At 38.9% G+C, this 14,145-nt stretch overlaps 1 protein-coding gene across 2 annotated transcripts in view; it reads left to right on the top strand.

Annotated features, from left to right (window-relative positions):
- The window catches only part of ERICH2 (glutamate rich 2), a 33,383-nt gene that overhangs the window by 11,855 nt on the left and 7,383 nt on the right, over window positions 1-14,145 (top strand). The window contains exons 5-9 of one of the 2 annotated variants that reach the window (XM_070731733.1): window positions 42-72; window positions 311-359; window positions 3,802-3,838; window positions 10,405-10,488; window positions 11,145-11,227. In XM_070731733.1, the coding sequence (XP_070587834.1) occupies window positions 42-72; window positions 311-359; window positions 3,802-3,838; window positions 10,405-10,488; window positions 11,145-11,227 (284 nt within the window). The remainder of the gene's footprint in view (window positions 1-41; window positions 73-310; window positions 360-3,801; window positions 3,839-10,404; window positions 10,489-11,144; window positions 11,228-14,145) is intronic. The other variant, XM_070731734.1, reaches the window with a different exon arrangement.

Genomic DNA, 14,145 nt, shown 5'->3' with positions numbered 1-14,145 from the left:
TGCATATATTCATTGCATAAATATGTTTTATCTTACATTAGGCATAGTTTGGGAAGGACAGATGCAATGAAGGTAAAAAAAATTATCTAGATTTTGCTATCAGTTTGCCTTTGAAAGGAACGTGTATGCTGGTATTTAATAGTTTTAATGAAAAACAGTTTTAATCCACTGAATATACATAACTGTAATCAAGAATCACATTCTGTATTGTGTTATCATGTATTTTTAGAACTTATTCTAGTAAGAGCACTCATCATGAAGAATTTAAAGACCTAGCAAAATAGCAATTCTTACCTTATCTGTATTGCAGGAACCAAAGAATAAACATAATGGAAGATTGCATGTGTTTGGTCCAGAAGGTAAATAGTATGTGATATCATAACTAGCAATAGCAAAGCTTCACAGTGCTTTTCAGCCCTCTCTAAGTGGTTTAATGAGTTAGCATATTACCCCCAACAATCTGGGTCCTCATTTTACTCACCTCAGAAGGATGGAAGGCTGAGTCAATCTTGAGCCTGGTGAGATTTGAACTGGTGAACTACAGCGAGCAGTCAGCAGAAGCAGCTTGCAGTACTGCACTCTAACCACTGTGCCACCATGGCTCATAAACTAAACTAAACATAAACTAAAACGCCTGGGGCCATGTCCCTGCTAACATTTTAAGAATCATGTGCCATTCCCCCCCCCCCCCCCAGTCTCTGGACATACCCACATCAAGTTTCTAACTCTTGAATGTATCTAGTTTAAGGCATTGTTAAGTATATTGGATTAGTCTTCTTCTGCTTAATCCTATTATAGCTTCAAGGTGAGAAAGGCTATAATACTTTGTCACAGTCATCATTGTGGTAAGATCAACTGACTTGTTATCAGTGTGGACAGAAGGATTGTCAAAAGCACAAGTCCTCCATCCCTTCAAAACACTAGTCAGCCATTTCTGCCCAGGTGTTTGTTCTCTCCCTAAGCACTTTGTTCCTTAAGTTCTTTTTTCTTTTTTCTACCTATCACCTCCCCACAAGTCCTCTTATTATTGATACCAACTACTGTCCAGACTTGAAAGGAAAACTCGGCTATTTTATTCAGAAAAAAAGAAAGCGATGTTTGTGCTGTTTTGCTTTAAAGATTTGTAAAATGTGTTTTACTTTTAAAAGTAACAGTTCAATTTTTCCCCATTACAGTGTTTGGAAAATGAGAAATGTTGATCTGGGTTTTTGTAGGGTTTTTTTGTCCAGGTTCCCCTATATTTGTCAGTTTCAATTAGTTTTTCACTTCTTACATGAAGTAAAAAAAGGAGATTGCTCAGAAATTAATCTGTTTTAATTATCCTGCTGTATATGGTCCAGTTAACTGCACTATGTTGACATATCTGCTTTTCCAGATCTATTTCTGTCCTGTAGATTTCTTTATTTCACATTCAGAAAAAAAATGGGAGATGTCCAAATGGAGGCTGAAGAGAGGACAACCAACCAATCTAGAGAATCCCAGATAGAGTGCTGAAATCAATTTTCCAATAGTACTGCATAACCCAGACAGGAAGATACAATTCCTGTTGGTTGAAAATGGAAGATGTTGGAACTAGAGAGAAAATCAACTGAATTGTTTAGCATGGGTGTCCTGCTGACCTGTTAGGGCAACACCATTGATTACAGATTTGGAGCAGAAACAGCAGAGGCAAGATATGTGATAAAGAACTCCAACTGAGTTCTTTATTGTTCCACAACTATAGACAGAATCTTGCTAAATTGAAGCACTTTGCTATCTGTCTTTATTGTACATTTTGAAAAAACCATTAGGGAAGGGCTGTCTGGACCCTTTTTGTCTCAGATTGTATCAGGATTGACCTGCCTGTTATCGCTCCGGTGATCCAGCCTACTACACTCCATCATAGGAATCACTACCTTGAATTGTGTCTGACAGCCAACTGGCAGCCAGTGCACTTCTCAAAGGAGCAGGGTGACTTAGGTTCCCAGGATAAACCCTAGATCAGCACATTCTATACCAACTAATAGCTTCCAAATGTTTTTCAAAGGCAGCCCATGTACAGCATATTACAATAATCCAACCAGGAGGTTAAAATACCTTGACTGTGAACAAAGCCTTCAGTGCCTGGTGAGATTTGAACTGGTGAAATGGTTGCTTCCTGGCCACAGCTGTCCCCTTCCTTGTTGAACAGAAATTGTGACTCTAGGACAGGGGTGTCAAAATTGATTTCATTGAGGGCTGCATCAGGGTTGCGTTTGACCTGGGTGGTGATGGATGTGGCCAGAGTGGGGTGGCCAGCTCAACCTTACTCATGTTAAGGGCTCCTATGGTGGCCCAAGTACTCTGCCAGCAAAAATGGGTTCTCGAGCTCCGTTTTTGGGTGCAATGGCTTCCTGCAACACTCTGCCAGCAAACATGGAGCTTGGGAGGGCTGCAGGCTCAAGCTCTGTTTTTTGCTGGCAGAGGCACTGTGAGCTGGTCCTTTTCTGTTTCCAGGATCTAAGCACCCTGTGGCCGGATTCAACCTCCCAGGCCTTTACACCCCTGCTCTAGAAGGATGGCAAAATTGCAAGCCATTTCTGAATGGGACAGCACAGTCCTTTTCAGAGTCAAGATGGTATTTCTCTAAAATCACTAGGTCCATAAACCCAAGATCCCTCTGTCATGGAGGGATTTAGTCTGAATCTGTTCCTCCTCATCCAGACCCTTATAGCCTCCAAGCACTGGTCAGCTCTTCTCCTGCGGTATGTTGCTTGTTTGGCCTAGGTCCAAGATTAGTTTGATGATACTAAACCCTATGACAATAGTTGATTTTCCCCAGATGTTAAATGAATCTTAAAGAGAGATTTAAAAAAAGAAATAGGAAAATTTTAGATATTAAAGAGAAATAGGAAGAGGAGAGAACCAAGAAGGATTCCAGAATCATCCTTTCTTCCCTCTGCTTGACTTCACCTGCTGCTTTAGGACAGAAGAGAGACCTTGCAAATCGGTCCTTCCAGAGGTTGGTTCACACTGGTTCTATAGAACCAGAGCAAACCACTGGTGATGTCCTGGAGCCGGTTTTGTCGGTGTCGGTCTATGGACGCCGCAATCTTTGATTTTTGGATTTTTTATATTCGTGGGGAATTTTTTGCTGATTTTTTTTTTCTTTGATACATATATAGAAACCAAGTTCCCAGCACTGCGCATGCACTGCTATCTTGTTTTGGGGTGTTTTTTAAAAAAAATACAAATTTTCTGCACTGTACATGTGTGTGTGTGTGCATAAAGCGTGTGCATGCGGCATGGCTACATGGCAAGTTAGAACCCACCCCTGGGTCCTTCCCTTTTCACTGCCTTTGAAATGGTCCAAGAAGATACCATGATTGATAATACCAAAAGCTGTTGCAAAATGAAGGAATAGGATTGCATTTTTTGAACACAGTTTTTCTCTAAGTCATCCAAAACTGACCAGTTGATTTTTTTCTGCTGTATTTTGCCTTTGATTGCAATAGTTTCAAATAAGCTGTTTCCTTTAATTGCTGGAGTTACCTGGCCACCACTCTCAATGCAACATTTCCTAGCAATGAACAGTTGGCATTAGATCTAAAGTTATCCATAAAACAGTCAGGTCAAATAGATGTTTTTGAATAGGAGACCCCTGACATCTGCCTTTAGAGGCCACAGAAAAAACCCTCAGTCAAAGAAGTTAAGGAAAGTCTAGCAAATAATGTTACATTTATTGTAGGCATTGGTATCATTCTGTGATTTCCATTTTAAGAGGAAAAAATACGATTAATATTTTTTGTCCATCAACCTACAATTTTCTGTTTCTGTTTTTAGAGGAAGTAGTTATTGAACCAGTTCAAACAATCCCACGGTAAGGAGTCACATTACGTGACTGGTATTTTTCTTATAATTTAACATCATACCTTGTTTATAGATAAATTGGTAACAATGTCATAATTTTGTATACCTACACGTATAGTTCAGCAATAAATCTCACTCTTTCAAGTAAATACAAATAGGATTGAAATCACAATTGGAAGAACTAATACTGATTCACAGTCAGTGTGTAGCATGGGTGTCAAACTCACCGCATGATGTTGCCATCACTTGATGTTTCATTACATTTTTCCCATTCGCAGAGCTGGGGTGAGCGTTTCCTGCATTTGAAGCATCCGGCCCACAGGCCACCAGTTTGACGGACCCCTGGTGTATAGTATATAGATAAAACACGTGCTGGAATTGCCAGCAGGATTCCTGTGAATCTCAGTGTGCTTACAGACGCTGCCCTTATTGCCTGTCAAGCTGCCATTCTCTTCTACTTTTTAAATATTTAAATTCTTTCAATTTTAAACAAAAAGGAAGCAGGCAAGGTACAAAGCAAAATACCCATAGACTAATCTGCATTGACAAGAATACAGTCGGATCCCAAAGAACTTCTTTGGCAATAAAAAGCCCTTTAGATCTCGCTTTATAAATTATGACCACTCTGCTGAGAAGAAGAAAAAATCAAGGATAAACTGGGGGCTAGGGGGTCTATCCTCTCTGTGTGTCTAATGGGGCTTGGTGATTCGACAAAGATTCCCATGTCAGCCATTTTCGTTTGCTATATATATGTTTTCAAAATTTCAAAGCCACCTGTTGGGTCAACAAGGTTTGGGAGCACTGAATTTGTTTAGTACAGATTTTTCAAAAACATGTATCTGTGCTGATTCATAGAATTCCAGTTACTTTTCTAACTCTCCGCATCAATTTTGGGTCCAATGCAGGTGTGCTGTAAATGTAAATAAAGGGAAAAATTGAGGAATGGGCTATTCAATTGTATGTAGTTTATTCTTAATAAATGAAAGAAACCAAGCTCCACTTGGTTCTCACCACTCCCACCAAAACATCACCATCACCACTACCGCCATAACATTCTTCGAGCCTGTGCTAAAATTTTCTTTGACCTTGTTATTTATAAGGGCAAAATTAAGAATTTGGTAAATAATTCAGAGCTTTTCTCCTTTTCCATTGGCTAAGATAATGAAGTTCAGTTTTCCTGTGGTGACATATTTAAGTTTAGGTGGCTTATCGTTCCCAGCATCTATTCATTTTTTTTCCTTCTAAAAATGTACAATAGCAGAAAAGCTCACTAGGCTGCCAGAGGTAACTGAACAGCTGCGTCAAACAGTTGAACTTAGTGGAGTCAGGCAAGGACCAGCATCACACACTTTTTGAATCCCTTTCTCATCTACAAGGAATAAAAGGCTCTTCTGGAAGAAGATTGCCTAAGAACTTCCTTTCGCTTGCTAAGATGGGTTCCTTGTGTAACTTATATAAGCTGGCAGCTTCCGCAGAAGTGGTGCAAGGAGGGCAGAATGAGCAATACACCATTTCAGTGCAAGCTCTGTTTTTGTACATCTTTTGGGATATCACCTGTGTGGATGTAAAAGGTGAGCTTGCAGTGCAATACTGTTTTTTGTTAGTTTGGTGAAACTGTGAAATCCTGTGGATGCCCGTGCTGTAGATCAGGGGGCTCCAACCTTGGTAACTTTAAGACTTGTGGACTTCAACTTCTAGAATTCCTCAGCCAGCTTTGCTATTCAGCTGCAGCCTGTTTGTAGAGTTATAGCAATGCATCCCAAACCTGGATAAATTAATTTAATAATTTATAATATATAACTTAATGAACATAATAATAATATAACTTAATGCAGTGATTCACTTAACAGCGGTGGCAAGGAAAATGGTAACATTGGGTGAAATTCGCAACAACTTTCTCACTTAGCAACAGAAATCTTGGGCTCAATTGTGGTTGTAATTCGAGGACTACCTGTAATTCATTCTTGTCTAATTGGAGCAGGTTGATCTGTGGGATAACTTCATGTTCCATTCTAGCTTTCTGATGCTAGTATGGTTTTTTCCCCTGCCTGTAAAAAGTATAATTTCCCATTAAGGATAATTAATAGTGTCTACAACAGCATATTCACTTTGCAATCTATATGTTTTGTTCAGAAGTAAGTCCCATTCAACATCAGGCAAATATATTACAGGGTGGTACTCTTGATAAATATGTAAAATTTGGTCACTGAGCATTTCCTCTGCATGACACATACACCAGAGTATGTGTGCTGATGTGGGGCTCTGTGCTGCTTGTATTGGAAATAATATGTTTTGGTAGGCTCTACATGACACCAGTGTATCCAATAGAGCTAACAGCTATAATCGTTCAGTTCCTTGAACATATAAAATATAATTCATTGTATGGAATTTGTTTTGAACTCCTCAATTAAGTTTAAAAACATGATTTTCGGGTATTGATATAAAAAAAATATGAAAATTTAATGCTATGTGTATGTCTGATATAGTGAGAGTATGGCTAGTGAGGGTATGGCTAGCTGATGAGACCAGAACGAGGCTGAAATAGATCTAATTCAGCAAAAAGATGCAATACATACAGTGATACCTCACCTTACGAACTTAATTGGTTCCGGGATGAGGTTTGTAAGCTGAAATGTTTATAAGATGAAAAAATGTTTCCCATAGGAATCAATGGAAAAGCAATTAATGTGTGCAAGCCCAAAACTCATCCCTTTTGCCAGCCGAAGCGCCCATTTTTGAGCTGCTGGGATTCCCCTGAGGCTCCCCTCCATGGGAAACCCCACTTCAGAATTTCCGTGTTTTTGTGATGCTACAGAATCCCAGCAGGAGAATCCCAGCAGCGCAAAAACGGGTGCTTCGCTGGCAACGGAAGTCCCGAGGTGGGGTTTCCAGCGAGGGGAGCCTCAGCGAAATCACAGCATCGCAAAAACAGGAAGTCCTCGAAACCCCACCTCCGGACTTCCGTTGCCAGCGAAGCGCCCGTTTTTGCACTGCTGGGATTCCCCTGCAGCATCGCAAAAACACGCAAAAATCCTTAATTTTAAATATTCAGCAAAAATATGATACATACAAAACATAGTTTGTTGGCTATGAATAAATTAACTGCCTTGAAATGGCCTTGGGTTGGGCCTAGAGGCAAAAAGGAGCTGTGACGTTCCTTCAATATACCAGGGTGATCCAACAGAAAAAACATATAGCCCCTCCCTGGTACAAAGCTGAAGGGATCAGATCTGGTGGCCTAGAGGTTAATTCTCTCCTTACAAAGCAGAAGCCCCGGGATCAAATCCCAGTAAGGGTATGGCTAGCTGATGAGGCCAGAACAAGGCCGAAAGCGCTATCCTAGTCTCCCTTAATTTTAAATATTCAGCAAAAATATGTGATTATATATGTGTGTGTGTGGGCTCAATTGTGGTTGTAATTCGAGGACTACCTGTAATTCATTCTTGTCTAATTGGAGCAGGTTGATCTGTGGGATAACTTCATGTTCCATTCTAGCTTTCTGATGCTAGTATGGTTTTTTCCCCTGAATATTGCTGAATATTTAAAATTAAGGGAGATATATATATATATACACACACACACACACACATATACATACATAAAATGGTACCTCTACTTAAGAACTTAATTGTATGTTTGTGTGTGTGTGTGTATGTGTATGTATATGTACAGTATATACATATACATACACACACAAATACATACATATATACAATGGTACTTCTACTTAAGAACTTAATTCCTTCCGTTACCAGGTACTTAAGTTTGTAAGTAGAAGCAATTTTTCCCATAGGAATCAATGTAGAAGCAAATAATACGGGGAAACACTTTAGGAAAGAAATAAAAGCTCAGAATTTGGGTGGGAGGAGGAGGAAGAAGAAGAGGAGGACTGTCGCTGCCGAAGGAAGAAGGTGAGGTGAGTGGAATAAAAAATATCCAAAACTTTTAAGGCTTTTTTTAAAAAAAGAGGGACTCTGCGGCAGTGAGGAGGAGCACTCGCCTCCCATAAACCTGGCGCAAGGCTGCCTCCCATACACTGCGCCAGAGAGAGAAACCCAGGCGGGTGAGAGAGGGGAACCTCCCGCCCCTTTGACTGAAAGGCTGCTGCAGCTACCTGCTTCCTCTTCCTTCCCATGCTGAAGGGCTCCACTCTCCTCTTACTTGCTCACTTTGTACCCAGTGCCTTTCTTTAACTGTGGTGACTCCTCGGTTTGGCTAAAGCCAAGTTGATCCGGCTAGTGCAAAGAGCTCCCTTTTGCTTTTCCACACCCAGACGCTCCAGGAGACAATCTCGCGCCAGGTGTGTTGGAGGTAGGGAGTTAGGGAGTCACCACAGTGAAGTGCTTTATTCCCTCTCCAAGCGCCCAGAGTAAGAAAAACGCACCATTCACTCTGGGCTGCCCAGAGTGAAGGGAGCATTTCTTTTCGGTGGGCGCTGGCAGAGGTTAATTCCCTGTCCAAGCGCCCAGAGAAAAGAAAATGCTTCATTCACTCTGGACTGCCAAAGCCTCCTTAAGCGCCACTGAAAGGCTTCTCTGGCAGCCCAGAAAAGCCAGAGATGGCCAGGATTAAAGGGAGAATGTCAGGACACTGGCCGGGCCTTCATGCCGCTCTCAAATTTCCTGGGAAATTTTTCCGGGCTCGGGTTCTTAAGTAGAAAATGTTTCTTAAGAAGAGGCAAAAAAATCTTGAACACCTGGTTCTTATCTAGAAAAGTTCTTAAGTTGAGGCATTCTTAGGTAGAGGTACCAGTGTGTGTGTGTGTGTGTGTGTGTGTATCACAGGTTTTTGCTGTACTAAAAAAATCATACTAAAAATCATTATATATATATATATATATATATATATATATATATATATATATATGTCACATATTTTTTTTGCTGAATTTGAAAATGTATGTATGTATGTATGTATGTATGTATGTATGTATGTATGTATATGTATATGTATATATCCATCCATTTTTTTCTGACTTTCCAATGCCAAAGGTGCTTGAATGTATAGTAACACTGTAAGATAAAATAAAAATGTATAATTGAAGTGTTAAAAACAATCAAAAGCACATCAATTAAATTAGGAAGCTAAAAGTAGATATACCTTATTTTTCAGAGTAGAAGATGTACCGGAGTAGAAGACGCACCTTAGTTTTGTGGGAGGAAAATAGGGAAAAAATAATCTGCCTACCAGGTATTCATCTGGCTAGTCTTGAGTCTGGTCAGCTTCAGCACATTAGCTTGCTGGTTTTGAGCCCATGTGCTTGCTTTTTGTCCCCTGGTTAAGGATAAAAACAGTTTCTAAACCACTTCACTTCAGAGAGAGACAATGAGAAAATCAGGCAAAGGGACGATCACTTTGCTCGCAAAGCACAGATGATCGCTTCAGTCCTTAGCATCCCATTAGGGTGAAAAAAAGGCAGAAGATGGCTTGCTAGCAAAGCATGGAAGGTCGCTTCACTGTTAGTTAGGGCTGAAAAAAGGCTCAGCAGATTGTCGGACAGAGCAGCAATGAAAAAAGCAGGCAGAGGGAAATTGCTTAGCTAGCAAAGCATGGAAGATTATTAGGGCTAAAAAAAAGCTTAGTAAAAGCTATATTCGGAGTATAAGACACACCCAAATTTTTAGCCTCTTTTAGGAGGGAAAATGGTCCGTTTTATACTCCAAAAAATATGGTAGTCTTAGTTAAAATTCATTTCAGTAAAACGGAAATGTTATAATTAAAAGGTTTCCCTGAGTAGAACTACCTTTTAATTTTACCTTCTGAGAAAGAGTATTAAAATGAGAATTTGCAAGGACTCCTTTGATGGGAGTTTCAGAGTCTGAGAACTACCTTAGATAATCCCAGAAAGGTTTTCTGTATAATATTGGATTATTTCTAACTTAAATGTATAATAAACTATCCATAAACTATATTGAATAAATGATGTAAACATTGTAAAAAGCTATTACAATGAAAACTTACAGCTAAAAAATATTGAACGATAACTAATTTGTAGTACAGAATTATTTTAGAAAGATTATATTTAAAATTAAGGAGCTATTTATACAATGAACACGATATTAATGTATTTACTCCTATTGGAGTACCAGGACTATAAAATAGGACATTTAACAATATTCCAGAAAAAAGATGGGGTAGCGGACCATTTCATTTCTGTTTCCAAGAAAACTGTGTAGATATGTTTATGCAGTTCCCCAAGTTGAACTTGACTCAATAATGTTTTTATTGGTCATCCTGTAAGCTATTTAAATTTAAGAGATGCAATACCTGAAAGTATTGATATAATATATTTATTCTCGGTAGATGTATATTATACAGTCGCTTATTATTTTGGAAAATGTATTAAATTACTCCGTAGTTCACCAATTATTTAATGTGCATTTCTGTTTATCTTACCGTTGTGCCAAAATCAATCTTTTACCCTAACCTTGAAAAGAGGCAGTACAAGAAAGCAAAAAAATAAAAAGTTACAACAGCTTTTTAAAATTATATTTTAGTAGAATCATTAATCCGTCACTGATATTTAAAAAAAAATATTTTTCAGTGATATATTTTTTTAATTTTTAACCAAGATAGTATGGGATGTGGAAATGAACCTACAAGCAGATCTTACACTCCGTCAAAGCAGATCTTGTTATGTACAGCTAAATCATTAGAAAAGTAAGTCTCTCTTCAGTTGAGCTGTTAATTAATTCTATTAGAAGAACAAATTGCTGACATCAAGCTTTTTTAATAGTTAACTCTTGTTCAGCGGCCCAACTTTGTAGAGCTTGACAAGTTTTTATAGCCTGCTCTTGAAACATTGTGGAATGGAGTTTTGTTGTGTTTTGTTTTTTATCTTATACATGTGAGGGAAGTACCATCTCATGAATGCCTGTTGCCATTGTGGCAATTAAAAGTTAAGAACAGTATAATCATATGAAAAGACCTCTGTAATTGTATTGGTCTTTATGGCAATTGGCAGGAGGATAGAGGTACCCTCTGCAATGGTGCTGCAATACTAGTTTGAGATCATACATGGCCCATTCTGCTCTGTCCTCAGAATAGCTTTTTTTGTTCCACAAAATTAAATAACACCACATGTGTATTTTTTTTTTAAAAAAAATTGTGTTACATGTAGCATCTAGCATTTTACTCTTTAATGTTATTTCTAATTTGCCCTAAACATTAATTCTAACCTTACCATGTAGAAAGATTTTTTTTTTTAAAAAAGAAACGTTATTACTTATTTAGTATTTATTCTATTGGTTAAATTTGTTTTTGTTAAAAAAAATATGCTTTTTTTATTGTTTGGGAAAAAACCCCACAATGCTAAGACGGAATGCTTTAGCGGCCAGAATTGTGAAAAAGAAAAATCCAAGGGCGAATGTAAAACCACATGACTGCCTTGAAGAAACAGGTGAGATTCATGCCTGCATTTGTGCTTTATAGATAATATGGACAGCTGACTGATGTTGGGATGGAGAGTTGAAGTCAGAATTCAGCTATGCATGTCCACCATGAACAGACTAATTTCCTCTATGTATTATTCTGGTCATGTCAGGTTTGTTAATTTGGTATTTTCAGTAAGGACAAATGATGGTTTTGGACAGGCATAATTTTGCATGCGTGCAGTCTTTAGTTTCATAAAGTAGTACCCATTTGAGTAATAAATATGCAAAATGACTATGAAATTTGATTGGAGATTCCTATGAACAGTATTTGGTATTGCTGTGGCTGCTCTTCCCACAGGCTGGGGGGGGGATCTCTGGATGGGGGACAACAGACTTTAGCTGAATCCTGGTAAGACAGAGAGGTTGTGGGTGTGTGGAGCCTCGGGATCAGCTTGTCTCTGCCATCTGCTGGTGTGTCTGGCACTTCCTCTGGATTCTCTCTCTCTCTCTTTCTCTTCCACCCTCCCTCCCTTTGCCCTCTCACGGTGTTTCTCTGCTTCCTTCATTCTCCTCCTTCCTTCTCCACTCTCGTCCTTTGTTCTCTCCCCCTCCCCATTTCCCACCAAACTGCCTCATTTAACCTTCCCTCTATCCCAGGGGTAGGCAAAGTTGGCTCTTCTATGACATGTGGACTTCAACTTCCAGAATTCCTGAGCTTGCATGATTGGTTCAGGAATTCTGGGAGTTGAAGTCCATAAGTCATAGAAGAGCCAACTTTGCCTACCACTGCTCTACCTCATGCTGCCTCTTCTCTTATTTCTGGGTGATTCCCTCTGTCTGGTGGTCATCTCGGGCTGCCCCATCCTGCCACAGGCAGGCTACCACCATTCAGGCATCCACATCTTGTCACTGAAACCTGAAGTTCCCTGCCTCCCTGCTGATCAGCTGTGCACTGCCGCTAATCTTAGCTCTGCCCCAGAACACCTACAGTCACCCACACTGGTGATCTTAAACCCAACAGATCATTTCCAGTGAACACTGCTGCTGGCCAGGGTTCTGGCATGGCTCTGGCAAACCCCACCGCTCCAACCCATCCCCTTGCTACACCCCCACTACACCCCTCTATTAGTTCTTACTGTAATCAAATAAATGCAGATAGCTAAAGGCAATCTTTACTTCTAATTTCTTTGTTAGTTTAAAAATATAAACACAAGGAACCTTAATGCATATTACAGCATGCTATATTTAAGCTTTCATCTCATCATGCTAGAAACATACCTGTCACTCACTACTTCTTCCAGATTTTCCATGCTGGGGCCTTCGTCTTGTTTCCAGTTCATGGATGAAATAGATTTAAGTCACCTTTGACTGTATAATGAATGATTTTGATGGCAGTGACAACAGCTTTTACCACTAGCTTGGAAGTATTGTGACTACTGAGAGTGCTTGGAAGTATTGTGACAACAGAGGGGGGCAACAGAGCAGGGCTTTTTAGCTGTTTCATTTTGATCTGAATACTTCCTCTCCCCTCTGCTTTGATTCTGCCACCACCTTTCTCCTGTTTTTTCTCTACCGAGCTGGAGGTAACAAGCTGCAGAATTGTGTGGTTTAGCTAGACTGCTCGGCTGGCAGTACTGAAATTGCTTTAATTCTATGGGTTACTGGTTTAGCACGAAGTTGAATTAGCTAAACAGCCACATGACATAAGTGAGATAGCCTAACTCTGAAAAGATAGGATAAAACCTCCACTGGGAATAGCGAAGGAATTGCCTTTTCTGTGACAATATCTGCCTCTTGGGTGTTGTGTCAGTATCTCAGTTAGAAAGTTTAAAAAAAAAAGTCTGCATGGTGAAGTGAATAGACTTGTGGAATATTTTGCATGAAAATGGAGTGGAAGGTTGTTTGCTGAGCACAGTAAAATCTGCCTATAATGGAAGTGGGAATAGATGAAATACCTACTAAGTAGTATTAACATTGTGTAGAGAATTGGCTAGAAAGTGTGATGTCCTTTAGGTGGTTAATGCAGTTATGGGTAAGAAAAGTTCATGGTTTAATAGTAAAGGTGTTTTAGTGGAGGACATGAATGAAGTCATGTTATTGAGAACCCAAATGATTTTCTAATAAACGTTAAATGGATTGTAGTGAACGATGCCAAGAAGACTTTAGTAATTCCAAATTAATTATCAAAGACTAAAGTAGTTGTGTTCTTCTTAATTTCCTCTTTTAGCACTTCACACATTGAAGAAAATACAAAGTTCTGATTCTTGAAATTTCTGGTGGCCTCACCCATTATTATTTGATGCTGTCATACTGTGCCTTTGATGTTTCTTTCCATCTTCTCCTTGTGTTCTTTGTCCTTCTCTTTTTGTATATGTCATGTAAAGTATAAAATCCCAAAACAACATAAGGTAGTTGTGTTTGACAGATAAAACAGAGTGAATTACTGCAAATTATGCATACATGAAGAACAATTCTACTTGATTTGTTTGACCATGTTAAAATGTTTAGTTAGGAAATAGATGGATGTATTTTTAAACCCGCAAACAGTGATATAAGCGCAATGGGTGAGTTAAAAGAATTGATGTTTGTTGAAAGAAGTAAAAATGGCTCTATATAATGTTTCTGCCTACCTGTTTAAATGGAAGTGAGTGTTAGGTATATCAGGAGAAGTATAAATGATACAAAAATGTGTTACTTAACTATGAATGGAAAAAGAAAAACTGGATGCTAAAAGTATTATACTGAATGGTTTGGGTTAAAGTAAATGTTTCTGTATTTCCTTTTCTTCTTATCTCCCACCTTAAATTTCTTTGGCATTCTACTATTCTTTTTCTGAAATTTCCATAGCATAGCTTATTCCAAAAGGTAATGAAAAGGTGGGTTTGTAGTGTAGGCTGCTAATTAATCCAGTTTAAAATTTCAGTCCATAAAAAGTGTTCAATGA

This window comes from Erythrolamprus reginae, chromosome 1 (genome assembly GCF_031021105.1).
Source record: "Erythrolamprus reginae isolate rEryReg1 chromosome 1, rEryReg1.hap1, whole genome shotgun sequence".
NCBI lineage: Eukaryota > Metazoa > Chordata > Lepidosauria > Squamata > Dipsadidae > Erythrolamprus > Erythrolamprus reginae.
The sequence above is the reverse complement of the archived record's forward strand: the minus strand, read 5'-3'. Positions and strand labels throughout refer to the sequence as shown.